At 58.3% G+C, this 26865-nt stretch overlaps 1 protein-coding gene across 1 annotated transcript in view; it reads right to left on the reverse strand.

The window, feature by feature from the left end:
- TNS3 (tensin 3) overlaps positions 1 to 26865 on the reverse strand; it is a 215631-nt gene that overhangs the window by 77746 nt on the left and 111020 nt on the right. Inside the window, exons 11-16 of the mRNA XM_042977197.1 lie at positions 24809 to 24921; positions 24462 to 24522; positions 23305 to 23380; positions 11330 to 11459; positions 10983 to 11048; positions 9494 to 9598 (exon numbers count right to left, since the gene is read on the reverse strand). Of these exons, the coding sequence (XP_042833131.1) occupies positions 9494 to 9598; positions 10983 to 11048; positions 11330 to 11459; positions 23305 to 23380; positions 24462 to 24522; positions 24809 to 24921 (551 nt within the window). The remainder of the gene's footprint in view (positions 1 to 9493; positions 9599 to 10982; positions 11049 to 11329; positions 11460 to 23304; positions 23381 to 24461; positions 24523 to 24808; positions 24922 to 26865) is intronic.

A 26865-nucleotide genomic window follows, 5' to 3' on the forward strand; every position in this document is an offset into this window, starting at 1 on the left:
GGCAGACACGCAGTGACCATGCAGCGACTCTGACAGATCACAGAGTGACAGGAAAGCCACCCCCTACCCTGTGCCCCGGCTTCTGTTTTACCAAAAGCAGAAGATGCCAGAATTGCACGGCCGTGAAAGCAGGGCCTGCCCCCTGGACCAGGATACCCAGCTCCTCCCCTGAGGCCCAGAATTACCTGCCTCCTGGGACGGGGCTCCCCGTGGTGTGCCTTCTTACCTTGACAATGAGCGCTGCCTGGGGCCCCCAACTCAGAGCCACCACCCCCCCGCCCCCCAAACCACAAGGCAGGAACGCATCTCCTGCCAAGCCGGCATGGAATTCGCTCCCTCCGGAGCCCAGATGAGCTCTGGGAGAACGTTCTCTAGAAACAAGGCAGGCTGTAAATTCTTGGAGAAACACGGAGTAGGAGGGGGAAAAAATGCAGGAGTGGAACATTCCAACGGGAAGTCTGCGGGGACCCGCCTCTCCAGGAAGGGAGGCGCCCAACGCGGGGCCCAGCGCCTCAGAGCTGGGACTCCAGGACTCCAGGTGATCCCTCCTGTCCCCGGGCGAGGCGCAGCACGCTGCGACGAAGGGCACTGGGGCACACGGCAGGGCCGTGCCCGGACAGCCCACACAAACACCACGGCACGGCACCTCTCCTAGCCGACACCCCAGCTCACGCCCGTCCTGTCCAGGGCATTTATCCGGGCAGTGTGTGACCGGCTCCCTTCGCGGCCACTCCTAACTGTGAAAACACATTCCAGACCCAGCCGGCCAGGGGAACGGGCCAGCCCTGTCGCCGAATCAGAGCTCCCCCGGGCCGGCCGGCCACAAACCCCATCCCAAACCACCACTGCCTCTCTAAGAGGAGAGGCACTTACCGGGCCCCTAACCTGCAAACAGTCTTCCCTGGGCCTGCATGGTGCTCCTTCCTGCCAACCTGAAACGGATTCCTTTACATCCCGGGCGTCCTCCCCTTTTCTGGGGAGCACCGTCTCCTGCCTCCCGTGGTTCTGTCTGGTTTGCAACCTCAGAGAAGCGCAGGGCTCTGCTGCAGGTCTGCGAAGCCTCGCAGAAGCCACGCTCACACATGCTCCCCGCTCACCTTCCTTCCAAACGGCCCAGCAGTGTGCTCAAGCTATGCCCGGGGGACCCACTTTTCCATGCAGGACGGCAGCATCCCGCTGGGGGGTGGGGGTGCAGGTCGGCCTCCCTCTCAGGCCAGGGCAGAAGGTAGAAGATCTAGGCTAAGAGGGGGACTCGATGGCTCCAAAAAGGGCAGCGCAATGTAAACACGAGGGCGGGGTTTCGCGCAATCAGGTTCAGTGAAATTTGAACCCTGGAGGCTGAGGAGGCGGGGAAAAGTTTCTCCAGAGCCACTCAGCCAGACCTCAGCTTTGACTTCCAAGCCTCCAGCTGACACCGGGAGCCAGCCTGACCTGCGTCCTGTCGACACGCCACAGTGTGAGCATCGGACAGCCGGCCAGAACATCCCCGCCTGGCATCCTTCCTCTCTGGGGCTGTGCCTCCTTCTCCAGCTGGATGGGGCCAAGTCCGTCCTCCGTGCTAATCGCACAGCCTGCACGCGCCTCCCCTCCCCGCGTTCCCCCACATTTCAGGCCTCAGTACCTGCTACCCGGGTGGTCTGCGGACCCCAGTTTACCCTTGCCCTGGCTGCATAGCAGTGGGGCACGGTCACACGCCTTTACTCTTTAAACGAACAGAACACGCCTGCACAAACCAGCACAGACCATCCGATGCCTGCACATCCCCACAGCACAACCAGAACCCTTACCGGGGTCACCGCTCTGTCACCGTGAGGTGGGACACAACCAGGCGGTCAGCGCGGGCAGGGCAGCGCCCACCTCCTATAAGCCACCCCCAAGTGGCCACAGAGACACGAGGCATGGACAGGAGGCCACGACAAAAGTCCACGCTCACCCAGGAAAAAGTATCTCTTCCATTAGGGGCACAATGCACGTTTCTTGCGCAAGAAGGTCTATGCAATCTGGCACCGGCAAGGTCACAGATAATCCACTTGCCATCGAGGGAAGGGACCTCACCATACCTGCTGTGCAATTAACACTGTCACCGTAATCATGGAAGTGACTCACTGAGCACATGGTATTTCCCCTGTGAAGAATTCACAAGGAAAGGAAAGAAATCACAGTTGGAAGTTCTCTGGGGCCTTCCAGGCTTTGCCGGGTTGGAGCCAGCTCTGTGTCTGGGTGTGAGCGGGGGTCCCGGCCTTCTGCTGGACGAGACCCTAGAGATCAGACCCACGTGTCTCAAGCTGGTGTCCGTGCCAGGACTCAGTGGTGAGAAGGAGATGCGAGTGTCTATACTCGGATCTGGGTCTCCTCTCTCTGTTTCTAACAGGCTGCAGGTCTCGGCGTCCACGTTGCTGGCCACTGAGCACGTTCAACATGCGGTCACCTCCCAGCAATCCCTGCCAGTGGGTTTGAGTACACGGAGCCCGTTCCGGCCGTTAGCATGAACCTCTCCCGAAACAACGTGGTCTTTGAGGCTTTGCTGATGTTTGCCCGGAAGGGAGCTGTGTGGCTCAGGGTCTGGAAAGGCCTCAAAACTTTTAGCCTTCACAGAGCTATAATTGTGCATACAGGGTGACCCATCTAATGCAGAAAAGACGCGGTGGGTTTCCCAAGTGTCTCTGGAAACAGTCGGCAGGGGGCACAGGAGGATGTGGCACAGGAGTCCTGCAGGATGCCCGGTGGACCCTCACCTGCGGGGTCCAGGCTGAAAGATCGTTCCCCTCATGCCCTGCTCGTGGGGACCTGCTCCTCGTCCAAAGGCAAAGTATCACTGCTGAAATCTTGCCTGAATTCCTAAGATCAACGCCAGTATATCCGTGGGTGTTTGGTCTAAGGGCAGTGAGAACGGATTCCAGGTAACAAATGTGCCACATTCAATATGGATTTAAAAACACAGGGGCACCCGGGTGGCTCAGTCGGTTTAGCATCCGACTCTTGATCCTGGCTCAGGTCATCGTCTCACGGTTCGTGAATCCGAGCGCTGACAGGACAGAGACTGCTTGGGAATCTCTCTCCCCCTCTCTCTTTGCCCCTCTCTCATTCTCTGTCTCAAAAATAAACTTAAAAAATTTTTTAATTAAAAAACACTGCTGAGCTTTCATAGCAGGACTGTCCTCGGAACGTTTCCACCACCAATCCTGAATTACTTCCATTTCCCGTAGTGACATCCCCAGAGCCAGGACAGCACAGGGTACGGCAGGCTGTGAACAAGCCATTGTTATGTCAGTATAAACCAACAAGGTAAGTCTCTCCATGCCTCTCGGTTTCGGGGAGATAACCTCCTAGGGACAGCTGCGCACCTGTCCAGGGCCCGTTCAGTGAGGGGGTCACTGACTATGCAGGTGACCCCACCTTTAGGACAGCCAGGCCGTGGGCAGGGCAGGCCCAGGGAGCTGTCAAGATGCTTGTCCACTGGGAACCGCTTCCTTGGCTTCTGCACCTGCCCGTCACCGTAGACACCCTCCCCGCCCCCCACCAGCCTGACATCAGCCTCTTCTCTCAACCAGACACACCTGTCACCCAGTCACCTACAGGCCAGGTCCCCACCAAGAAGGACCCTTCTAGGCACGGTGCTGCCCCGTAGCGCTAACTCCCTGGCTTTGCTCCCAGAACATGTGTCCTCCATTCAGGGGACAGGGGCACGGAGGATGCCACCTTCACTGCCCTCGATGGAAGCCCCCCTACTCACACACACACTGAGCACTTTGAGGGCACTTGACGCTCACACTGCTGACACAGTGTCACATACTGCCACTAAAACGACCCCAATTCCCAAGAAATGGCTGGATGCTTTGTGAGCCATATGCTCTGCAATCTGGGCTGGACATGCTAAATATAACTCCAGGACAGACACTCTGTCTCACACTTGCTCCTCCCACCATCCACCCTGCCCCTGATGACAGCTTCCAGAACAAGAACAATAAAACACAGCCACACCCTCTGTCCTTGGACCTGTAGTGAGAATAAAAACCTAATCGTATGCAATTGTGTGTGTAAAACTCTCGTTTGCTGGAGTTTGAAGGTGATTTCAACTGTGTGCTGTCCCAAAACAACCACATGGGCAGTGGCTTCTGACTTCTGGCTTCTGACTTTTAATGGCAGAACCTGGTCTTCAAATAGGACCTTCTACACAATCCCGACAGGGCGGATATAGAAGACCTAAGGAGGGACGATGGGCAGAGAAGGTCCCGGCAGGGGAATGGGTGGGGAGGGGAAAGTCATCTCCTGAGGTGCCTGCTGGAGACCGTAGACTTGCAGGACATGAAGCCTGTGCACAGAGACACCCTCACTGCCACCTGTTACCTAGCAACTCCTTGGGCCAGAGCCAGAGCAACAAGACTATGTGGGCGCGCTGGGGGCGGGGCGCGCTGGGGGCGGGGCGCGCTGGGGGCGGGGCGCGCTGGGGGCGGGGCGCGCTGGGGGCGGGGCGCGCTGGGGGCGGGGCGCGCTGGGGGCGGGGCGCGCTGGGGGCGGGGCGCGCTGGGGGCGGGGCGCGCTGGGGGCGGGGCGCGCTGGGGGCGGGGCGCGCTGGGGGCGGGGCGCGCTGGGGGCGGGGCGCGCTGGGGGCGGGGCGCGCTGGGGGCGGGGCGCGCTGGGGGCGGGGCGCGCTGGGCGGGGCGCGCGAGCGCAGGTGCATCCCAGCCCCCACCCTGCTGAGGCTCTTGTTCTGCTGACCAGATAGTGAAAACTCGCAATCCTTCCCACGTGGGTGGCATCAGACACCCAAAGTGTTGCCGTACTTTTCCTGTAGCAAATGTCCTGGCCTTCCTTTGAGAGGTCACTGTCCCTGCCGACTCGACCTCAAACACCTGTTTGCCACGAGCCCACTAGAGATCAGAACTCTTAAGGTGCTGGTCCCCAAGGCAGAGTCCCAAGACTGCACTCCAGGTAAGGATCAGGGACAGCCAGGCTGTGTAAGCAGGTGCAGCCATCAAAGGGCGGGCATGACAGCCACCCCTCTCACAAAGGACAGGAGGAGAGTACAAGAGGGTATATGTGCGCTGGCCTGACTCCGAGGCGGTCCAGGAGCTGCCCCTGCCTTTCAGACCCCTGTCTGTGTGCACAGGGGACTGTCCTGAGCGCATGCCCTCACAAGGCTGTGTGCGGTAGAGGCCCATGACCCCAGCCAGACCAAGCGGCCTCTGTGCCTGTGCCCACTGTCTGTCCAGGGCTAATCTGCTCAACTGAGCCTGGCCGTCCCCAGGGGGCTCACATGTGTTAATGAACGCAAACTGGCCAAACGTGAATTCTTATGCACGCACTTTCCCAGATGGCACTTGGGCTAGAAAGGCCATGGTCTCTGAGTGACAAGACAGCACAGGGCGGGCTATCACTCATTAAACTGCCTCCAGCATCACACGTATTCTTGTCACAGGCTCCAATCCGGTTTCAAGTTAACACCCAAAGGATGTTTGCATATGGTTCTTAGCACAGAGGGTGAGACTCTTGTATTTCAGATAAGATGTGCCGTCACCCTCCTTCCCAACTGGTGCCTGCTGTCTGGGCAGATTAACTCTCTGGGTCCTGGGATCACACGTGACGGGGACCTTGGGGGCCAGGGACTGGAGGCTCTAAGTCAGGAGAGTGACGGGTAGGTGCTTTCTGAGGTCTGCACAGAGAAGAGCCAGGCCCATGGTCTCATCTGCCACATTCTGGCGGACCCTCCCTCTGCTAAGCTGTCGAAGCTCCAAAGCTCACTTTGCTTCTCCAAACGTAAAACCCCAGCATACTCTCTAAGCAGAAAAGCTTTCAGATCCACTTGTGAAATGCCAACACCTGATATTACAAGTGGATCCAGAACGAGCACACCCTGCTCCTGAGCCAGCTCCACACACTCCGCAGCCACACATTTCCTGCCCAGCAGCCACTCCGCCCCTCCCCGGAGTGTGGCGGAGCATCCTGCACCGAAGGGGAAGAGGACCACACCTCACTGGGAAGGGGCCGAGGAATCTGAACCCCTTCAGCCATCTGCTGCAGCCCTGACAGCTTTCAGGGCACCCCCGTGTCACCCTCCTGGGCCCTCCAGCCAGGTCGTCCTGGACTGTCATCCACCAGAAAGCGGTCTCTGCAGGATAACACTTCCTGATTGCACAAGCCCCTTTTCCCTCCCCCAGCAGCCACTGCTTCCTCAGGCACACCCCACGCTCCTCCACGAGCCTTCCCGCACGCCCTGCCTGCAAGAGCCCCTCCTCTGTGAGTCTCACCGAGTGACTGGCCAAGTGGCAGCTTCTCTGAGAGTTTCCTAATTCCCGGCACACACTCCAGTTCTGGCACACGGTGCATCCTATGGGGACGGCTGGGGGGTGGGGACAGGTGCACACACAGATACACACCCACCCTCACCATATACAAATACGTGTAGAGTATATTAGCATACATGCACATATCCACACATACGTATGCATACAAACATATACACACATATCCATGCATATGTAGTATATTCATATACACACATACACAAATATCCATATATAGTAAAGTTGTATACACAAATATATATACACATGTACATAAATATACACATATACACACACGAGTATACACATATACACGCATATAGTGTATTTGTACACACACATATATGTAAGCATATGCATATACAGATATGTACACACATATATACACACAGGTATATACATATATCACACATATGTACATGTGCACGTGCAGACACACATGCACATATACGTAGACACATGCATATCCAGATACATACACATATACAGAAAATACACATACATACCTATGTATACACACATATACACATATGTACACACAAATACATACACACATACGCATATACACTATATTTGTATATACACTCACATAATCATGTACATATGCAGATATATACACACGTGGGCATATCTGCATATACATGTACACATATACACACATACGACTACATGTATACACATATACATGTATTCACACGTATACATATATTTAGATATACAGATATACACAAACACATATGCACACATGTGTAGATGTGACTATTCAGATACATATACAGAAATACATGCATGTATGTGCACATGCACACACACACATATATACGTACGCATATATACTTCTGTATATACACGTATACTCATAATCATGTATACATGCAAATATATACACACATGCAAATATATATGCTTATGCACATGCACACACATATGCACATACGTATACACACATACACACACATACACCGACATATACACACATACATACATACGCTCATGCACACACACACACACACACACACACACACACACACACACATCTCCCCCATCAGAAGGCCTGCTCGCTTCTCCCTGAGCTCCTCGCATGGCAGAAACCTGGCTGGCACGAAGCGAACGAGAGCTCAGGGCAGGCGAGCCATGTGCACAAGGAGAAAAAAAGAACTTGCAGAGGTGGAGGAGACCTGTGGAATGATCTCCTGCAAACAGGCCATTTTCCCAGGTGGGGACACAGAGGTTCAGACGAGAAGGAGGCTCAGGAGTGAGCAGAGACCCTCCCCACAGACAGGGTGCAGGGCTGCAGGTACCCCAGCACCACACAGCAGAGTTGGCAAGGACGGACGGGACCATGACCCGGCACAGCAGCACTCGGGCAGCAGCACTGAGATCTGCCATCACTGGCCTCTGGGGAGTGACACTCCAGACTCAGGAGGTCCTGCTAGGGCAGTCCCCTCCGTGTGACATTCCGTGATGCTCAGTGATGGTGTAGTCATGTATCTTCGAGCAAAACAGGCAGAAAGGTGACACGGCGGGAACAGAAACACTTTCTATGTGGAACAACAGAGTCACTGGGGTCCCAGCACCACAGCCCCTATCACAGACCCCGGCTCCACTCGGTTCCGCTGTGCCGTGGTGCCATCCACCGGTGCGGGGCGAGACGGGAGACTCCTGCCGTCCCACAGGCGTCTCGGGCTCCCCAGTCTCCACCGACCCCGTGTTAGGGTTCTCATCAAGCCCTGAGCTCCAGGGCAAGTGACGACAGCGTCAGGGGACCCTGTCAGCTGTGGGACGTGCGTGGTGGTCACAGGGACCACGTCCACTCAGCAGCTCTGCCTGTGCGATTACTGCCCGTGGGGAGCAGAAAAGGGCACTGAGAGGTCAAGTGACTTGTTCGAAGTCACACAGCTCCCGTGGAGACGAGGGAGGAACACGTGGGCAGCCAGGGCAGAGCTGCGGCTCCCACTCCCCCCTGGAGGGAGGGACAGTCCCGCAGGACACACGAAAGGCGTGGGAAGAACTGCAAAAACCAAGGCCAGCAAGTAGATTCCACCACCATGACCCTGACTCCAGATCTGCAAGTTCACCTACTCACCAAGAATTTTTATTTCTAATCCCCGATCAACACGTGGCATTTTTGTGGCCAACCATGGAGGCGCACAGAGTGGCCACGATTTGCAGTCACCCCATGTGCACGTTCCCAGCTCTCACGCCATCAACATGCACCCTCCAGTCCTGCTTGAGGACACAGTTTTTGTATGTCTGTGCTCTTTGCTGGTACTTTTGATGTTTATGATGACTCCCCACTGAAGGGCTGCCCAGTGTCTTGAGCGGGAGAAGCTGAGACGTGCCTTCCAGGGAAAACCCATGTGTTAGAGACACCTTGTTTCTGCGTGGGGGGTTCATTGAATCAACAGCACAGACTAAACAAGGCCTTTACGCAGAACCGCACGTATGATGGAGTAAAGCACTGATGGGCTTAAGAAAACACAGTGACATGAGGCTCACGAGAACCCGAAACGCCCCTGGGAGCAAAGGCCGGCAATCACTAATTCAGTGTCATGGAGACTTTACGGAGCATGACCCCGAGATGACGGGGTGGCAGTCCTCCAACACGGGCAATGCCCTCCTACCGCTCCCAGGACCAGGCCTTCGAACAGGACGCCCCCCACAGCCTCCCGCCACCGCCCACCCGCTGTGGCAGAGAAGCCAGTCGCCGAGTTCCGGCCACCGCCCGCATGCGTGAGAGCACTGTAGGACAGGCTGGGTCTGCTCCAGGAGCTCGCATGCCCGGCCCAGCAAGAACCTGGTCAAGTAAGAAACCAAACAGACACCAAGGTGGAGAAGCACGACGGGGAGAGGAGGAGACACTGAGCTGGCTATCTGGGCCTCGTTCCTGTCACCTGACACACGGTGGGGGGGAGGGGGGGGTTCCCTGCCCATCCCAGGGAGTGCCCCCCCCCCCCACCGGCAACGTCCAAGTCAACCAGCCCAGTGCAGAGACACTGACACCTTCCCAGCAGCTCGCAGCCAGCGCCCCAAGGAAACCTCTCTGCTTCTCACATACTCTCCTGAACTCACAGCCCCGGGGGCTCTGGACCCCAAAAGAGGGCAGGGTTTCTGGCATCCGAGCAGACTGCAAGGACATTTCTGATCTAACTGCCAGCAGGCTGCCTTCTGCCCCTCCCCTGGGCCCTCACGACGGCTGCTGGACGTACCTTCTCCGCCGGCACTCAGGCTCTCGTACGAGTCCCAGCGGATCAGGGGGTCTGCCGTGTTGAAGTCCACGATCACTCCGTGGTCATTGCACAAGTGTTCACAGCCTGCAGGGGGAGGAAGTGTCAGCCACAGCCCAGGCACGCCGCCGTGCGCCAGCCCGGAGGACCAGACGGAGGCGTGCCGGGCCTGAGTGCCCAAAGCCAGCGCCAAGACCCGTGTTCCTGCTCCCAGGAGCCTGGCGCTGACCGCAGCTGGTGTGGACTCTGGCTCTCCATCCGCTGTGCACTCAGTCCACTCTGGGCTCTGAGTACTAACTGTGCACGCCAAGACCACCCAGATCACTTCCCAGACCGGGACGGAGAGGCACCAAGCGGTCAGCCCTGAGGCAGAGGGCAGAGAGGCGCGTTTATGCCCAGGCTCCAGGCTCCCAGACCCCTGCGCCACTCTGCCCACATTCTGGGGAAGCCAATGGTTGTGACCTCACACACCTCGCACTTAACTAGCAACTGAATTAGGGCACTGACCTCAGAAGGAAGGGGACTATCTTCTCCAGCAATTCAAGCCTGAGTTAAACGTTCTCAGGGAGCCTGGGGGGCTCAGGCAGTTAAGTGTCCAACTTCGGTTCAGGTAACGATCTCACAGTTTGTGGGGTCAAGCCCCACGTCAGGCTCTGTGCTGATAGTGAGGAGCCTGCTTGGGATTCTGTCTCTACCTCTCTCTGCCTCTCCCCACTAGAGCACACACTCTCTCAATATTAAATAAACATTTTAAATAATAAATCAGTAAAAAATAAATTGTTTTTGAGTATGACTCTCGCTAAAGAAAAGAACCACTCCCCTTGATGATAAAGGGGCAGATTCCTCTATTTTTAGAAAAAAAGGAGAATCTATTTGTTTGCAAATAAATATTTGTACTCAACTGTACTTCTAATCATCTTTAAACACATTCAACTGTTTGTTGGGAGAAAAGTAAACAATCAGCACGATCTCCCAGAAAGAGGGACAAAAAGCTGAGGGACCGAGGGTCCGGGCTCTTCCTCAGGCAAAAGATTCCCCATGTCTGGGGTCTTACTGATCCAACTGGGCCCTGCTATCTGTAAGTCACCTCTCACCACACTGAAAACTATCCTATTATTTGAAACTTGGGGGACGCCCAGTGGCTCAGTCGGTTAAGCATCTGACTCTTGATCTCAGCTCAGGTCATGATCTCACAGCTCATGAGATCGAGCCCCGCTTCTGGCTCCACGCTGACAGCATGGAGCCTGCTTGGGATTCTTCCTCCCTCCCCCTCTCTCTCTCTCTCTCCCTCTCTCTCTCCCCCTCCCTCACTCACGTTCTCTCTCAAAATAAATAAACTTAAAAAAAAATTGTGATGACAATGTCCCAATACGCATAAAGGTGGGAGAGTATGCTGAGACCCCATTGGACCAGACCCTCCACCCAAGCTGGCAAGCACCCTGCCTCCGCGTGCATTCTGCACCCCACCTACCTTGAATCTTCTCGGGAGTGGCAGAGAAAACTAACTCAATCTTGCCGTTATCAGGAAAACGGTCATCTGAAAAACAAATCGTGTTTGGACAAGTTCAGAGATGAAGGGGCAAAAAAGCCCATACAAACTCCAGCCAGGATGGCGCCCACACCCACCAGGGCAGGCCCCATGGCTGAGGAGTTTTTCATGTTTCCAGAACATTCTCTGGACCAGAGCTTGGTCTTCTGTGAGACCAGCAGTTAGTGGCAGGTGGGTTCAGCGCATGGGGCATGGGGAGAACAGGGAGAGGAGCAAACAGAGACCCACTGCCCACTGTGACCTGCGTCCCAGAGGCCCGCGGGCCTCACCTTGGCTGGCGGTGTCCAAATCCTCCTTCCCAAACACCAGCCCGCAGCCCTGGACGGCCCCGGTGTGAAACTGCAGGCGGAAGATGACGTCGCGGGTGGCCGAACGGTACTTCTTGTGGTAGCACTTGATCTGGTGTGAAGAGGGGACACACAGGCCAATTCTTGAGCAGCAGGGGGTCACGGGGTAGGCCTCCCCCCACCAAGCCCTGTGGACCAGCTGCAAATGTCACCACTTCCAAGGGACCTAAGTTCTGACGGCCACAGCCACGGCCCGTGGCCGTCAGGCCAATGCGGATACTCTGGTTGCAGAGGACACGTCAGGATGAACTTCCCCAGGGTCTAGTAACTCCCTGTGGGGAAGACGTTGCTTTCATCCACATTCTCTAGGTGTCACAGGCAGCTGGGCCTCACCGTCCACGCTTCATGTGCTAAATGCCTATGTGTGCGCTAGGATTTGGAGAGGAGAGCACAGGAGAGAGAGAGAGAGAAAGGGAGAGGCAGAGGGAGGGGAGGAGGGGAAGGGGTAGATGGGAGAGGGCCTGGCATTTAAATAACCCGAGCAAGGCTGTCCCATATCCTGGACGCTCACTTGAGAGCAGCCTCCAGAATCACCACGGCACTGATGTGAACTCAGGGCTGCGGGTGCCCTGGGTCCCTGGGGCCACCTTTATGTGGAAGCCCCCCCTCCCCGCCCAAGGGAATGAGAGAGCGCCGGGGCCGCAAGGAGGTCTCCCAGGCCACAGCAGGGTGATGTCTGCAGGCGAGGACCCCCCCCCCCCCCCCCGCCCCACAAGCAGGGCAGGGGCTCCTTCCCAGGGTGCTCAGCAGCCCAAGGCCAGAAGCAGGCTGGAGTGCGCGTGCCCGGCAGGGGGAAGAGTGTGCATGTCCCTCCCCTGTGCGTGCCCGGCAGGGGGAGGAGGAGGCTGGGGCTCTCAGAGGAAGCCACGCTCACAAAAAAGATTTTTCTAGGGCGAAGATGGGCGTTAAATATCCAGTACATCACAAAGGCCAACGAGAAGCAGCCACGTGGGCCGGGTCCAGATAGGCAATGCAGGAGAATGCCCCAGCTGAAGGCTCTGCCGTGCGGCTGCCCAGGCAAACTACCCCACAAAGGGAAAGTAAAGCCCCAGGAGCCTGGGCCCACTGGCCAGGAAGCGTGTCCCCCTGGGCACAGCCAGGCCATTGTTTCGCTCTGCGTGTCTACAAGGAAACAGTCTGATAAATACACGAAGTGTGAATAGACCGAAGGGGAGTGTTTCGTGTTGACAAGCATGCCCGGGGCTGCCTGGTGCATACACAGCCCAACTCGGACCTGGCCTCTGTCCTGGCTTCTGTCCTGGCCTCTGTCCTGGCCTCCGTCTGGACCGGCCCAGAGCGTCTGCACCAACCATCACGAATTCCTGAGAAATGGGAACTCGGCAATCTGCTTTCAACCAACAACGGACCTTCATCCACAGGGTCTCCTCCTGCGGCCACCTGGGGTCACAGACTCCTCAGCGGGGCCCAACCGAAGGCTGATGATGGCTGGACTTCCTTCCAGAACACGCCATGTGCTCCTCCCCTCCTGCGAGCCCTCACCTGCACGCACCCCGGGGACTGAGGTCTCAGCAGAGGCGCCCACCCACCCGGACCGCAGAAGAGACCCCCCCAGGAGGCCCCCCCCAGGATGCAGCAGGTCCCCTGGTATCCCCATCTCTCCAGGAGGACGGGAGCCGCACCTGGCAAGTAGGGGTGACCCGGGGAGAAGCGGGAGGAGGGGGTCCAGGCTCACTCCAGGCCGGTTCTTAAATCTTTCTAAATGCCGAGGGGAACCAGAGCTTTAAACAACGTCCTGAGGGGGACAGTGCCCCGCCGCAACCCGCACGGTCACAGCGCAGTGAGGAGCGGCCTTGCCAAGCGTGGGCGCCGAAGCCTGCGTGCGGGACCTCTGGTGAACAGGGGGCGCAGCAGGTGCTGGGCAGATAAGCCCCTGCGCCCATTAAGGGGCTCATCCTGTAGCCGGCGCCCCCCAGGCCAGGCCCCACCCTCCCTGGGGACCCCAGGGGCTCCCTGCGCCGCTCACCACGACTCAGCACAGCCGCCCCACACACGCCGTGTGGCTCAGTCACAAATCGCAGCCCCTCCAAGTGCCAGGGAGCGGGAAGGCGGAGGTCACCATGCCTGGGGCAGGGTCCGGGATGGGGATCGCCCTCCCCAGGCTGCCAGCTCCCGTCACTTCCCAGGGCCAAGTGTGACTCTGGTGTCTGAAGACTCCTGGGTTTTCCCAGGACAAGGGCTCAGAACGGAAGGAGGAGTGGCCTATCCACCGTTACGGGGCAGCTGCCTGGTCCTGCTCTCCCACAGGGTGTCCCGTCCGCAGAATCCTGACAAGCTGGCTGGCGGACACCCCAGGCCTCCCTGCGCACCTCCGGAGGCTTCGTGCTGAACCTCTCTTCCCGCAGATGGGGAGGCACCCGCCGGTCCCCCAGCCCGGCCACCTGCCCTGGAACAGACGCCAGGTGCCTCCTGAGGACACAGAAAACCCCAGGAGCCTTCCTGCACAAGGTCCGGGCAGCCACCACCATGGAGCAGCTCCGACCCACAGACGGGGTCCACCCCCGCCGGGCGCCCTGCCGGGGCACGGGCACCAGAGGCAGAGCCCGTAACCATCCCCCGCCCAAGCCGACAGGTGTCAGCATCGGCGGTGAGAGACGAGAATCCCGCTCCTCACACTCGGGGGGAAAGAACCATCGGCAGCTACTTGACGTGAGCGCCCCAAATGCCCCCTCTAAGATACCAAGGACAGCACCTCGTAACGATCACAGTGACCGAGGCCTGTAACATCCCCTTTGTCCCTCTGGGGTCGGTGAGTTTCCACAATACGTCCATCCCCTGCCTTCAGATTTTAGAATACGCATGTCTGAAACAATTCAAAGCATAGCAGCCTGGACTCCGTACAAAAGGGGGAAGGACATCCGTCCACCACAGCCTGTCCCCAAAGCCGCAGGGGGGCACACGGGTGTGACACGAACGTCACGACCCACCGGGAACTCTTGGGTCGGGGGAAGGAAGGCGCTCAGGTGGCGCGTGGATTTCCCTGGCGGCACAGCGGCTGTTCAAGCAGTAACCTCCCGTCTCCATCCCGAGGATGATCAGCTCTCACGACATCCATACAACACGCGAGCCCAAACGCACGTACCGGCCTGACGCTATCAGAGGCTGCAAGCTTCTAGAGGGAGGGGGCCCCGGGGGACGGGTCTGAGCCCTTGGAGCCTTCCTTGTCTTGACGAGACGATCCGGAAACCGTCGCCCAGTGTAAAACCCACCTGTGCCCTTGAGTGGTCGGCGCCCGGGCCTCGGTCCCCCGCACCGCACACCGTGTGTGCAGTGGCGGTCCCGTCCGCGACAGAATTCCTAATCACACATGTCATGGATCCATCTGGTGGGCAAGGGGCCGGTAAGCTGACCTCCCTGCTTAACACTTGGGCTGCACGGATGTGTTTTTAATTCAAACTCTCCATCAACAAGAGAACGGCGCCTTGGACCAAGGGCTCAAAGCTTGAGGACGCAGCCCCGGGAGCGCCTGTGCCCAGGTCAGAGGCCAGCCCGCAGGTGTCCCCCTCCTCTGCCTGCCGCCAGCCCTTATCTGAGGCAGCTCCTACTTGGAGCCACCTCCCACGAAACATCCCAGTGCCCACCAGCTTAGTACAAACAGCAGAAGAAACAGGACCCTCGACACTCCCCACCAGGAAACAGAGTCCCCCAGCTGCAACTCACTTTGCTGGTGGTCCCGGTGATGGCCGTCTGGATAGGCTCAGAGGACAAGCTACAACCTCACGCTTGAAAGACTGAAAACCGTGATCTCTAACCCTGGTAAGTCTGAACACCCACATCATCCAGTGCCAACACGAACCGCAATTTCGAAATGCCGTAATTCGTGTCCACACCCATGGAAAGGTCAGCAGGTGCTGGCTACGAACGAAAGCACAGCCGTGGAGCTAGGACCGCGGGAAGGATCAAGCCCCAGCCTGGGTCTGGGAGGTGGCCCGCACAGTCAGGGAGGAAGGTGCGCGCACAGAAGTCACAAGGAAACACAGAGGCAGGCACAGCGGGAAGTGTGTGGGAACTGCCTGCCGGAGGAGCAAAGTCCACAGAGGGAGCTGAGGATACGCATAGAAGTGCCCCCAGCGGGAGGGAGTAAAGGACAGTGCTGGGTGTCCGCAGCAGCTCCCAGAGCAGGCGTCCCCTCTGTTTAGAAGTTGGGTCACGGGAGCAAGGTCGCGGAGCCCCGCAGTCACTAGGACACAACGTGAGTGGCCACAGGGTTTGCACAAGCGGAGACAGCAAGACCAGGCATGCCGGACGGGAAAGTGTTTACAAGCCCATCAAGGCCCTGGGCCGCGGCCAGGATCCCACTGCGTCCGCACCCACGCGAATTCCTCAGCGAGGTTACATAACGGCCTGGCTGTGCTCACGGAGCTCTGGCCTCCTCCCGGAGGACCCGAGGCCCTGCCCTTCGGAAGGGGTGGACCTGAGAGATGGGAGGGTCAGGTGTGCAGAGGGAGGGCGAGGGGATGGGCCGGCGGTGCTCAGGTGGTCAGACTGCTCCCTCGGCCTCACCAGGACCAGGGCCGGGCTTTGCCCTCCCCAGCACTTTCCCGGCCCGTCAGAGCCGATGCGGCCCGACTTCCTGCAAACGCAGCCCCCGATGTCTTGGCTAACAGGTCTCAGGTGAGGAAAGGGGCAAATCTATCCGGGCACACTTACCAGATCAAGGAGGGGAAAACCCAGAGGGCGAGATGCCTTCGGGAAGATGATGACCGAGGACGGTGAGCCAGCCCTGGGAACTCCTCCCACCTTCGAGGGCAGGGAGGTGGGCTCAGTGAACACTAGACCGAGAGCCAAACCCGCTACAGCTGCTGGTGGTGAACCTGTAAGCGCCCTCCCTGCTCCTCAGCACACTGTCTGAGTCACGGCTGTCTCCCAGTTCTTGAGTGGAAATGAAAATGCCTTCATGAGGGAAGCCCTGTAACTCAATCCCCCCGGGCAGGGGACCTGGGGCTTCTCCAGGCTCCCACGGCAAGGGGCAGGAGCAGGGGTGGCTCGCACCGCCCTAAAGACGCTCCACCAACCTCAGGGAAGTTTCTGTAGCATCTTTCTCCCGCGATGATCCCCGAGGTCGATTTCGGGTGGAACCAGAAGGCCTGGGGCTCCAAGCTACCGCACAACAAGCACCCACAGATGACGACCTCCAGGCCAGCCGCGCCTCTCCCGTGACACCCGCGGGATGCTCTCCCCCCACCGGACCCTCACGTGTCCCTCCATTGAACAAGTCACCCGCCTGCTCGTTGCACTCAAAACGGGAGGTAACTCTCGGAAGTGCGGTCTGCCTGTGACTGCCTTTCCTGTCCTCCGGGCTACGTGTGCTGCCGCAAACGACTGAGGTGACCCATTGTCACCAGCGGTTCTTGATTTCACTGTTAATCTCGCTGGGATAGGGCTGCAAACGAACACAGCTGTCATGGGCTGGGTTGTGTCTGCCCCCCCCCCCCAAATTCACATGTCGAGGCCTAACCCTCAGGACCTCAGAATAGGCCTGTGTTTGGAGACAGGATTCTTCAAGAGGAGATTACAGTCAACAAGGTCACCAGGACGGGCCCTGGTCCACTGCCTGGTGTCTTGTAAGAAGAGGAGATCTGGGGCACCTGGGGGGCTCTGTTGGTTGAGCAACCAACTCTTGGTTTCGGCTCAGGTCATGATCTCACTGTTTGTGAGATCAAGCCCCACATCGGGCTCTGCACTGACAGTGTGGAGCCTGCTTGGGATTCTTTCTCTCTCTCTCTCTCTCTCTCTCTCTCTCTCTCTCTCTCTCCTGCTCGCTCACTCTCCCTCTCTCTCAAAATAAAGAAACTTAAAAAAAAAAAAAAAAGAGGGGATCAGGAGAAGGACAGCACAGAGGGACAACCACACTGGGACACAGGGAGGAATCAGCCATCCATACACCCAGGAGAGGCCTCGGGAGGGACCATCCCAGACATGCCTGGATCTCAGACATCCAGCCTCCAGCGCCAAGAGAGAAGAAATGTGTGCAGTTTACGCCCCTGGTCTATGGAGCTTTGTTAAAGCCAGCTGGGGGGTGCCAGGGAGGGCTCAGTCAGTTAAGTATCTGAGTCTTGATTTCGACTCAGGTCATGATCTCATGGTTTGGGAGTTTGAGCCCCGCATCTGGCTCTGTGCTGACAACATAGAGCCTGCTTGGGATTCTCTCTCTTCCTCTCTCTGCCTCTTCCCTACCTGTGTGCGTGCTCTCTCTCTCTCTCAAAATAAATACACACATTTTAAAAAGAAGAAAACGGGGTGCCTGGGTGGCTCAGTCGGTTAAGCGTCCGACTTCGGCTCAGGTCATGATCTCGTGGTCTGTGGGTTCGAGCCCCGCATCGGGCTCTGTGCTGACAGCTCAGAGCCTGGAGCCTGCTTCCGATTCTGTGTCTCCCTCTCTCTCTGCCCCTCCCCCACTCATGCTCTGTCTCTCTCTGTCTCAAAAATAAATAAACATTAAAAAAACTTTAAAAAAAAAAAATAAAAAGAAGAAAACGAAATGAGACCCTCTCTTACACTCATGTTTCTGAGTTGGGTCGATTATTCCTTCCTGTACTCACTTGTTTATTAAATACTTGCTTGGGATTCTCGGTCTCTCTCTCAGCCCCTCCCGTTTGTTCTCTCTCTCTCTCTCTCTCAAAAATAAATAAATAAAAACTTTTAAAAAAAAAAAAAATAGGCCAGCTGGGAAACTACCCAAGAGGTTCAGATCCTACGTTACTGGGAGACAGATTCCTGAACTGAACGTCTCGGGACTCACTTCCGTGAACAGCACAGAGAAAAGTCACCCTGTGATGGAAAAATACCCCTTCCCAGCTGGAGACCCCGCACCCTCCTCATATCTGGTAACGCTGCAGAGAGTAAGTGCAGAGGGCACAGAACTGAATCGTAAACACAGGAAACATCAATCAAGTAATGGTACTGACGGTGGAGTCCTAAAATTACCCCGTGGCAGGAACGCACAGAGGTGGGGGAGAGGCGGCGTCAGGGCACAAGCATCTCCTGGGAAAGCAGCTGGGACACCTTCGCAGGCTCTTCTCATGGGAACACAAGCTCGTAGACAGGGGCCAACAGGAGACAAAACACTCACCCCGGGAGAGCCCCAGAGCACCTGATCCGCACACTCCCTTCTGCCTCGGTGCAGGTGCCCCTGGGGCTGCCAGGGCCCATCCAGTCACCGTCCCTGCTCCTGAAGGCCGGCAGCCCCAGGCACAGGCTCACGAGGCGGCCTGTGGTGGAGACCTGGTTGGCCAGCGTGCTCTGGCCTCTAGCCTCAGGCGTGGGCCCAGCGGCCACCCTCACTGGCTCACAGCAAAGCTGAGCCATCACCCTTGACAAGCACGATGACCAGCTGTGCACAGACAGGCCTAGCACCCGGCCCCGCACCATCCAGCATGGGACACAGAGGCATCTCGGGTGACAGATCACAGATCACAGCCTAAAGGGGGCAGCTCAGACACCCCACCTCTGACGGAGAAGACCCGAGGAAAGGGGCATCTGGTCACCAGCAGAATGCAGCCTCTCAGGGGACAAATGATCGAGGGGGCAGGAAACCCCTCGGAGCCCCCCACCCTCCCCGCAGGAGGGTGCTCAGCTGTCGCAGAGCAACGCTGCAGGTGCACGTGGACAGGGTCACAGGGCATGGAGCACGGCTCTGGGGACGTGCAGCGGCTGTGGGCTCAGGAGGTGCACGGGCAGCTCAGGACTGGGTGAGATGCAGGGCAAGTTCACACTCGGCGTCCGGGGAACACGTGGGCAGGCTCCCAGAAACCAGCACGGTGGGCGCTGGAGGCTGGTGGACATGGGGTGGGAGGGACCTGGGGGCCCGGCACGGTGCAGAAGGGAGCGAGGGGCAGCGTGGACCTGCAGGGAGAGGCAGGGAAGACAAGGCGCAATCAAGACGGGGGTTGGGGGGGTTTGATGGACGGTCAGGAGCAGAGGGGGCTTCAGGCCAGGAGCCAAGGGAAGAGAAACCTCTGGCCAGGACCGAGGAACCTGCAGAGACAACTAGACGGGGAGGGTCTCCAGGTCTTGGCCAGAGGCCAGGGGGCTGGGTGGGAGGGGACCCAGAGAGATCCAGAAGGCCAGGCAGGCAGGAGACCCCAGCACAGCCCTGTCCCCTCCCCGAGGCCCCCTTCTCGGCGGGAGCTCCAGGCTCTGAGGTGAAGTGGGGTGGGACAAATGGGGGCCCAGACAGGCCCCTTCCCCTGCGCCCCTGGGGCCCCTGGCCCCACTCCCCACCCACATCCGGCCCCCTCGAGTCCCCAGCACAGGGTTCTTGCTGCCACGCGTCTTCTCGCAGACCCGCCACTCGACCCACACCTGTCTGTGCTCCCCTGCTCCGTGACACCGTGGTAGGTCTCGCTTCACAGATCCCCAAGGACCGTGAGCATCGGCCACACAGCCCTCTCCTGATGGCCCAGCTGCCAGCCCAGTCTGGCCTCATCCACCCGGGGACCCAGGGGCCCCCGCACCCACATCTGTGCCTCTGAACACCTCTGCTCGGCCGCAGCAGCTCACAAGTGCGAGCTGGGAACGAAATAGCCACAGAAGTGCCCCCTGATCGCTTTTTCGGACTTCCCGCCATAGCAAAGGAGGCCCAAGGAAGAGCCAGACGCCGCGGCGAGCCCCCTGCAGCCACTGGATCAGATCACGAGTACACCTGAGAACCACGTGGGCCAGTGCACGCGGTGACAGGCACCTGTCACGCAGCCGTAGGCACCCAGAGGCACCCACCATGTGAATGCAGCACAGGTAGAAGCGTACCCAACACACAGGATGGCTTCCGGCCGGAGGGACGTCACGTGGGCAAGCTCGCCACGTGACCCGCCAGCTCTAGGCACCCGCACATCGGCCGGGCCTCCCACCCCCGCCGGCTCCCCTCCCGACCCGCCTCCCGGACCCCAAGTGCCAGACCGGACCCCTCCCACAGCCTCCCACGCCACCTCTCAGCTGCATTCCAGCTGACCCGCTCCTGAGGTTACCTTGGGCCTCCAGGGGTGGGACAGACACAGGCATGTGGCCCGGGCTTGTGGGGTTTCTGGGGTGAAGGCTGTGAAGCCAGCCATCCTAACTCACCTGACCCCCTCACCCCGTGGAGGTCCTCACTTAGCAGAAGGGGGCTTTGAGCTCACGGAGGCGGGCCTCCGAGGCCACCCGGACCCTGCAGGCCGAAGCGCTGGTGGGAGCCCAGACACGGGGCCCAAAGCCAGTCCTGGGGACGCAGCCAGTACCCACGTGCGGCCATTCGGTGCGGCCCCGCTTCCCACCGAGGCAGGGTCCTGACCCCTCTGTCCTCCCTTCTGCTCACACTTGTGCTGACAAGGGTGACCCTCCAGGGTGAGCGGCATGTTCTCGGGTGGCTGAGAAGAGCTTCAGGAACACCAGCTTTCCCGCAAGAAAACCGCAAGCCTCCAAGCCCGCACAATCTGGAAGCAACTGAATGTCACCCAGACATCGGGACACACCCAGCAAGCCTCTGGCGCCTCGAGGCCTGGGGACCCCGTGCCCTTGCCACGTGCCTACACCCGCGTCAGACCACCCTTCCGCCCGCCCACCAGCCCGCCCGCCTCACCCACCGTGGCCCGTCCTGGGATCTGTCTCCCACAGAAGGTCCACGGCCCCACCAGCCTCCTCCGGGACGAAGATGTCACCCTGTCACTCCCTTCCTTCCTGTGCTAGGGCCCCACACAGAGACCCAGAAAGCTCAAAACATTCAAAACAGGACAGTTGCGTAAATAAATTCCTGGTAAGGAAGGAAGGAGGGAGGGGACGGGGAAGGGTGTAGAAGGGGGGAGGAGAAGAGAAGGAAAGGAGGGAGGAGGCGGGGATGAGGGACCCAGGCCGCCGGCCAGGCCTCCGCCACCGCCTCACAAAGACCCCGCAGCCACCAGCCCACAATTAGGTGAGAGGGAGGCCCCCCGCGTTTGAGAGTCATCTTCCACACCTCAGGGCTTCGGCCACCTCCCTCGGGTCTCCACAAGGGGACTTAGCTGCTGACCACAGGGAGCACCCATCCCAGAGACAGGGCCTCCAGAGGCCTCTGCCTTGCCCAGGAGTAGTGACTTAGGGATCTGGGTCCCCACTAGCCTCTCCTGGCCTCCTCATCCCCGGCCTCTTTTTTAAAGCTGGAACACCAGACCGGTGCACTGAGCGGGCAGACAGAAGCCACAGCCATGTGCAGCCCCGGGAGGGGGTGGGGTCCAGAACATAGCAGGTGCTTCCTCACTGCTCTGCCCGATGGCCAACAATCGAGGAGGTCCTGGAAGACACACCCTCCCCTCTCCCCCTCGGTCTCCCCACCAGAGGGAAAAGGCTGGGAGTTGCTCTCAGAACACTCTAGAAGAGAAGCCTTTCCTCCCCGGGGACGGTGCAACACAGTGGCCCACCCGACACCTCAGTTCTGTGGTCTATGGAATGAGGACACCAGCCTCTTTCACAGCGAGGTCCCCAGGGACAGGGGACAAGCTGTGACGTGCACCTGAGGAGAACTCTCACAGGGACACAACAGTGTAACATTGGTGCCCAGGGCACCTACGTTTGTGACCCCCCTGACCTGACTTGCATGAGAATTCAGGATGGGTCAACCACTGAGAAAGGGTTTTAAGACCTTTTAGGGGCGCCTGGGTGGCTTAGTCACTTGAGCATGTGACTCCTGATTTCGGCTTAGGTCATGATCCAGGGTCATGGGATTGAGCCCCACATCAGGCTCTGTGCTGAATGGAGCCTGCTTAAAATTCTCTCTCTTCTCTCTCTCCCTGTCCCTCCCCCGCTTGCACACACGTATGCATGCTTGCTCTCTCTCTCTCTAAGATAAATAAACATTGAAAAAAAATCCAAAGGTTTAAGGGAAATTGATAAGAATCCTCAAAAACTTGGAATGAGCCATTTCCAATCTGGTCACAGGTGCTCCCAGGCCCTGGAGACACTCAAGCAAATCAATTCAGTGCGTGTGGGAAGCCATACTGCCTCAAGGTTTCAAGGGAAATTTCTCTAAAATTCATTAGACGGAAGATTCTATCTACATTCAAGACAGAGAAAAGGCAAAAATGTAGCAGCTAATCTCATCCCAGAACCAGTACATACAGGAATCAAACTCATCCAGAGGAACCACTGTTTAGGACATCAGCCAAGCTGTGATTCGCTAGCTGGACTGCACACGGGGGCCTCTAAGGACGCCTGAGATCGCACATCACAGCCGGGACCAGGGACCCTTGGAAGGGCAGTGACCGAGCCGGGACTCGCATTTCGGAGAACATACTGCTAAGCGGTTCTCACCATTTGCTCTGTCCCTTCTACTAAAATAGCTCTAGGGGTGCCTGGGCGGCTCAGTCAGTTAATTGTCCAACTCCTGATTTCAGCTCAGGTCATGATCTTGTGGTTCATGGGTTCTGGCCCCGTATCAGGCTCCACGCTGACAGCTCAGAGCCTGGAGCCTGCTTCGGATGCTGTGTCTCCCTCTCTCTCTGCCCCTCCCCTGCTCATACTCTGTCTTTCTCATTACTTGGAAATGCAATTTTACAAAAAGGAGAAACATTGGATTGATAGCAGCTACTTTTTGGGTGGGAGAAAAAGAAAGGTTGGGAAGGCTGGGGGGCTCAGTCGGTTAAGGATTCAACTTCAGCTCAAGTCACGATCTCACGGTTCGTGAGTTCGAGCCCCGCATCGGGCTTGGTGCTGACAGCTCAGAGCCTGGAGCCTGCTTCAGATTCTGTGTCTCCCTCTCTCTCTCTGCCCCTACCCACTCATGCTCTCTCTCAAAAATAAATAAACATTAAAACAATTTTAAACCAAATAAAACAGCTTCACTCAGACAACAAGCCAGCTGCCCCAAAGTAAAGGCCACCCTTCACTCCTCGAGGCGCTGACCAGGAGGGGGACACACCGCGTGCACTCACCATGATGTCCCCCTTCAGCAGCTGGGCCGGCTCGATGGCGATGTGGACCCTGCCTTGGTTTCCCGGGCCGATGTTGCTTGGGGATAAACAAGGTAGAGCTTAATGCAATCTCATGACTTAACAGAAACGCTGTGTGAGAAAAGCGACTTCGTAACGCAAACTCAGAGATGACTCGAAACATCCCGCCAGGCTCAGGGATCCAAGTCGAGCACATCACGGCCAGACTGCCACCCACGTGTGGGTCCACAGTCAGTCCAGACACAGGACGGCAGCTCGTTCTGAGCGGTGGCAGCACCATGAGGCCACATCTTACCTGACGCCCTTTATACTAATGCTCATAAAACATCTAGGGGCACCTGGTGGAGGGGGGGGCTCAGCTGGTTAAGCGTCGGACTTCGGCTCAGGTCATGATCTCACAGTTTGTGGGTTCGAGCCCCGCGTCCGGCTCTGTGCTGACAGCTCGGAGCCTGGAGCCTGCTTCGGGTTCTGTTTCCCCCTCTCTGCCCCTCCCCCGCTCATGCTCTGTCTCTCTCTCTCTCTCAAAAATAAACTATAAAATTTAAAATAAAAATAAAACATGTAAATGCACACAAAAGCAAACCAGAAAAGCCTAGAAACCATACAAATTCCGAGGACATGTGTCTGCCCTTTGTCTAAAATGCACAGGGGAGGGGCACCTGGGGGGCTCAGTCAGTTAAGTGTCCACCTTCGGCTCAGGTCATGATCTCACAGTTTGTGGGTTCGAGCCCCGCGTTCAGCTCGGTGCAGACAGCTCAGAGCCTGGAGCCGGCTTGGGGTTCTGTGTCTCCCTCTCTGTCCCTCCCCTGCTCTCGCTCTGTCTCTCCCTCCCTCTCTGCCCCTCCCCCACTTGCACTCTCTCCCTCTCAAAAATAAGCAATAAGAAAATTAAATTTAATTTAATTTAATTTAAAAAATAAAACGCACAGGGGAGAGAAAAGCATGGGACTCTGGTATGCCTACTTCCAGACAGTTTGGGGCCTGCCCACCCTCCAGGCCCCGCGTCCACACCCCTCTCTGGAGCCAACCGTGCACCTGCCTTGACTGCTGGCCCCGCACTCCCGGCTGGACGCCCCCACCCCTTCCCGCAGGACAGGCGGCTCGGCAAGGCCCATCTCCTGTGAAGGCGGCACACTTACTATATCCCCGACGTGTACATGGGCTGCATGGCCTGGTAGAGCTTCAGAAAGGGCCGGCACGCTGGAAGAGAGGCGGAATCATCTATAGACACAGGAGTGTGGCCAACAGCAAAAGAGAGACAAGGTGGCCACGGGCTGTGCCCGAGCTTCAGAAGCAGCGCTGGTATAAAGTCACCGGGGTCCCTGGGGAGAGGAGCCCCCCCTCACTGGCTTTCTCCGGCCGGTGACCAGGACGCCCGGGGCCCGATCCCATGTGAGCCTCTCAGTGGGAGAAAGGGAGGCCTGTCAAGTGCAGGGTCTGGGATGGGCCAGCAGACCTCGAGACCCCGCTGGGAGCAGACACTCACCTCCACCCGTGTCAAAGTTGGGAGTGCCGTGCAGGATGACAAAATGCAGGAACAGTGGTGAGGTATTCATTTTCACCGTCCCCGACAGGAGCCCGCTGAGGAACTGAACGTACCTGCAAAGCGACGGCGGCTTAGGGCCCCTGCAGTGGGGGCCTAACCCCAAGCCGGATGTTTCCTGGGGTTCTGGGAGGGGCCCCAGTCCCCAATGCTCACAGCGATGGGGGCCACAGCATCCAGGTGTGACCCTGGGGAGCACAGCCTGGGCATGCAGCCCCGTCGGGATCCCTGGACACCCCACACTGCGGGCAGCCTCTCTGTCTGTCCCCCAGCCCAGAGCCACGCAGGGCCAGGCCACAGGGCTGTCACAGTTCCCCCCCCCCTCCCCGGGGGGGAGGAGAGGCTCTGTAAGCACCTCACACCTCTAACAGGGTCCCTCTGCCCTCACCTCCCACCCCACACAAAGACCCTGGACGGGCCCCCTGCCCGTCAGAGGGGTCAGAGCGCCCATCACCAAGCAGGCGTGGGTTCTCATATCATGAAGGTTTAGCAGGGGATGTACAATAAGCATGTCTGTGACCACAAATGCCATTAAGGAACAACGAATCCCATCCACCCCCACCCCCGCACATCACCCCACTCCTAAGACAAGCACACGTGACAAATGTCACCGTGTAAAGTGTGACAGAGTGGAGCCTGCACCCGTGCCCCTCCCCCCAGCTGTGACAATCACAAGTCTGTGGCTCCTGCTTTTCGAAGGCGAGCCCCAGCTCAGCACGGGACCCTCGGCTCTGCGCGCCCAGCCCCAGCCCAAGACCCCGACTCAGGCAGGTCAGGACGGCAGCCAGAGATGGCCGGTTGCCCCTTCCGGTCTCCAGGGCCACAGGTGGCTGACTGGCAGCAGATCCCAAATGTGCAGCCGGGCCGGTGGCCCCGCGTGTGCCCGCTACCATGTGCCTGCGTGCTGGCCGGTCCACGCACAGTGCTGCCCCCAGGGGCTCCTCACGGGTGCTGGGCGCACACATCACTCAGACCCCCTTCTCTACGCTTTGATTTACTCCAGCGTGCACACAGGGAGGGGTAAGAAAACCTTGTACGGTACAACACATGTCGAATCTCTATGAAGTTCTCTTTGGGGTGGCCTCGTCCCGCTGTCTCCCAAAGTGTCAGCACAAGCGCGAATGCCCCGGGACGACAACCACGTGCACTGCAAGCCTGCTCGGTAGCTGTGGCCGGGGTCGGCGGCCGAGCCAGCGGAGGCTGCACACGGGGGACAGGTAGCCAGGCCACGTTCCACAGGTCTGCGTCTGTACGCGGCCACCCGGAAGCCCCCGTCGGCGCCAAAGACCAGAAAATCAGTCCACGGGTGGACAGGAGACACAAAAGAAAATGAAAGGGCTTCCTGATCAGTTCCTCCAGCAGACCGCGGGCAGGACCGGTCCCAGCCGTGGTGTTCACCCGCGGCGAAGGCAGGAAGGAGCGCAAGGGCCCCAGCCGCCTGCCCGACTCTCGCAGCGCACAGCTTGCAAACCCCGTTCCAAACAGCTCCACCGTCTCCCACCACCTCCTCCTGCTTTGGAGGGAAGAAACTCCCCGGGAGGTCGTTTTCCTGCGTCATCTCTGTGCAGGAGGTGCAGACACGGCGCATGTACAGGCGGGAGACACACACGCGTCACTCGTGTGCCAAAGCAGCTTGAGATCTGCCAACATTCGCCACGCTGCTTAACCAGCTGCCAAAGCGGGAATTTACGGCTGGGGTTCCCTTGAATCTCAAACACGTGATCTGCACTTGGGTAAGCCACAGGAGGGCATGGGGGGGGGCACCCTGGCTCCAAGCAGGGGACACCTGATGGCCGCAGCGGGCACGCTCCCCAAGGAGAGAGGATGGGCACCCGGTCCCTTTGCACCTGCCCGCCTCCCGTACAAATGCTCTTTCAGACACACAGGTGTTGTGTCAAGACTACAGAAACGTCAAAGCCAAATGAAGCTATACTGGGGTGTGTCTGGCTCTCAGACACACCTACGAATCTTAAGTTTCTGCAGGCCAGACATCGGGGCTC

Source organism: Panthera tigris, chromosome A2 (genome assembly GCF_018350195.1).
Source record: "Panthera tigris isolate Pti1 chromosome A2, P.tigris_Pti1_mat1.1, whole genome shotgun sequence".
NCBI classification, from domain to species: Eukaryota; Metazoa; Chordata; class Mammalia; order Carnivora; family Felidae; genus Panthera; species Panthera tigris.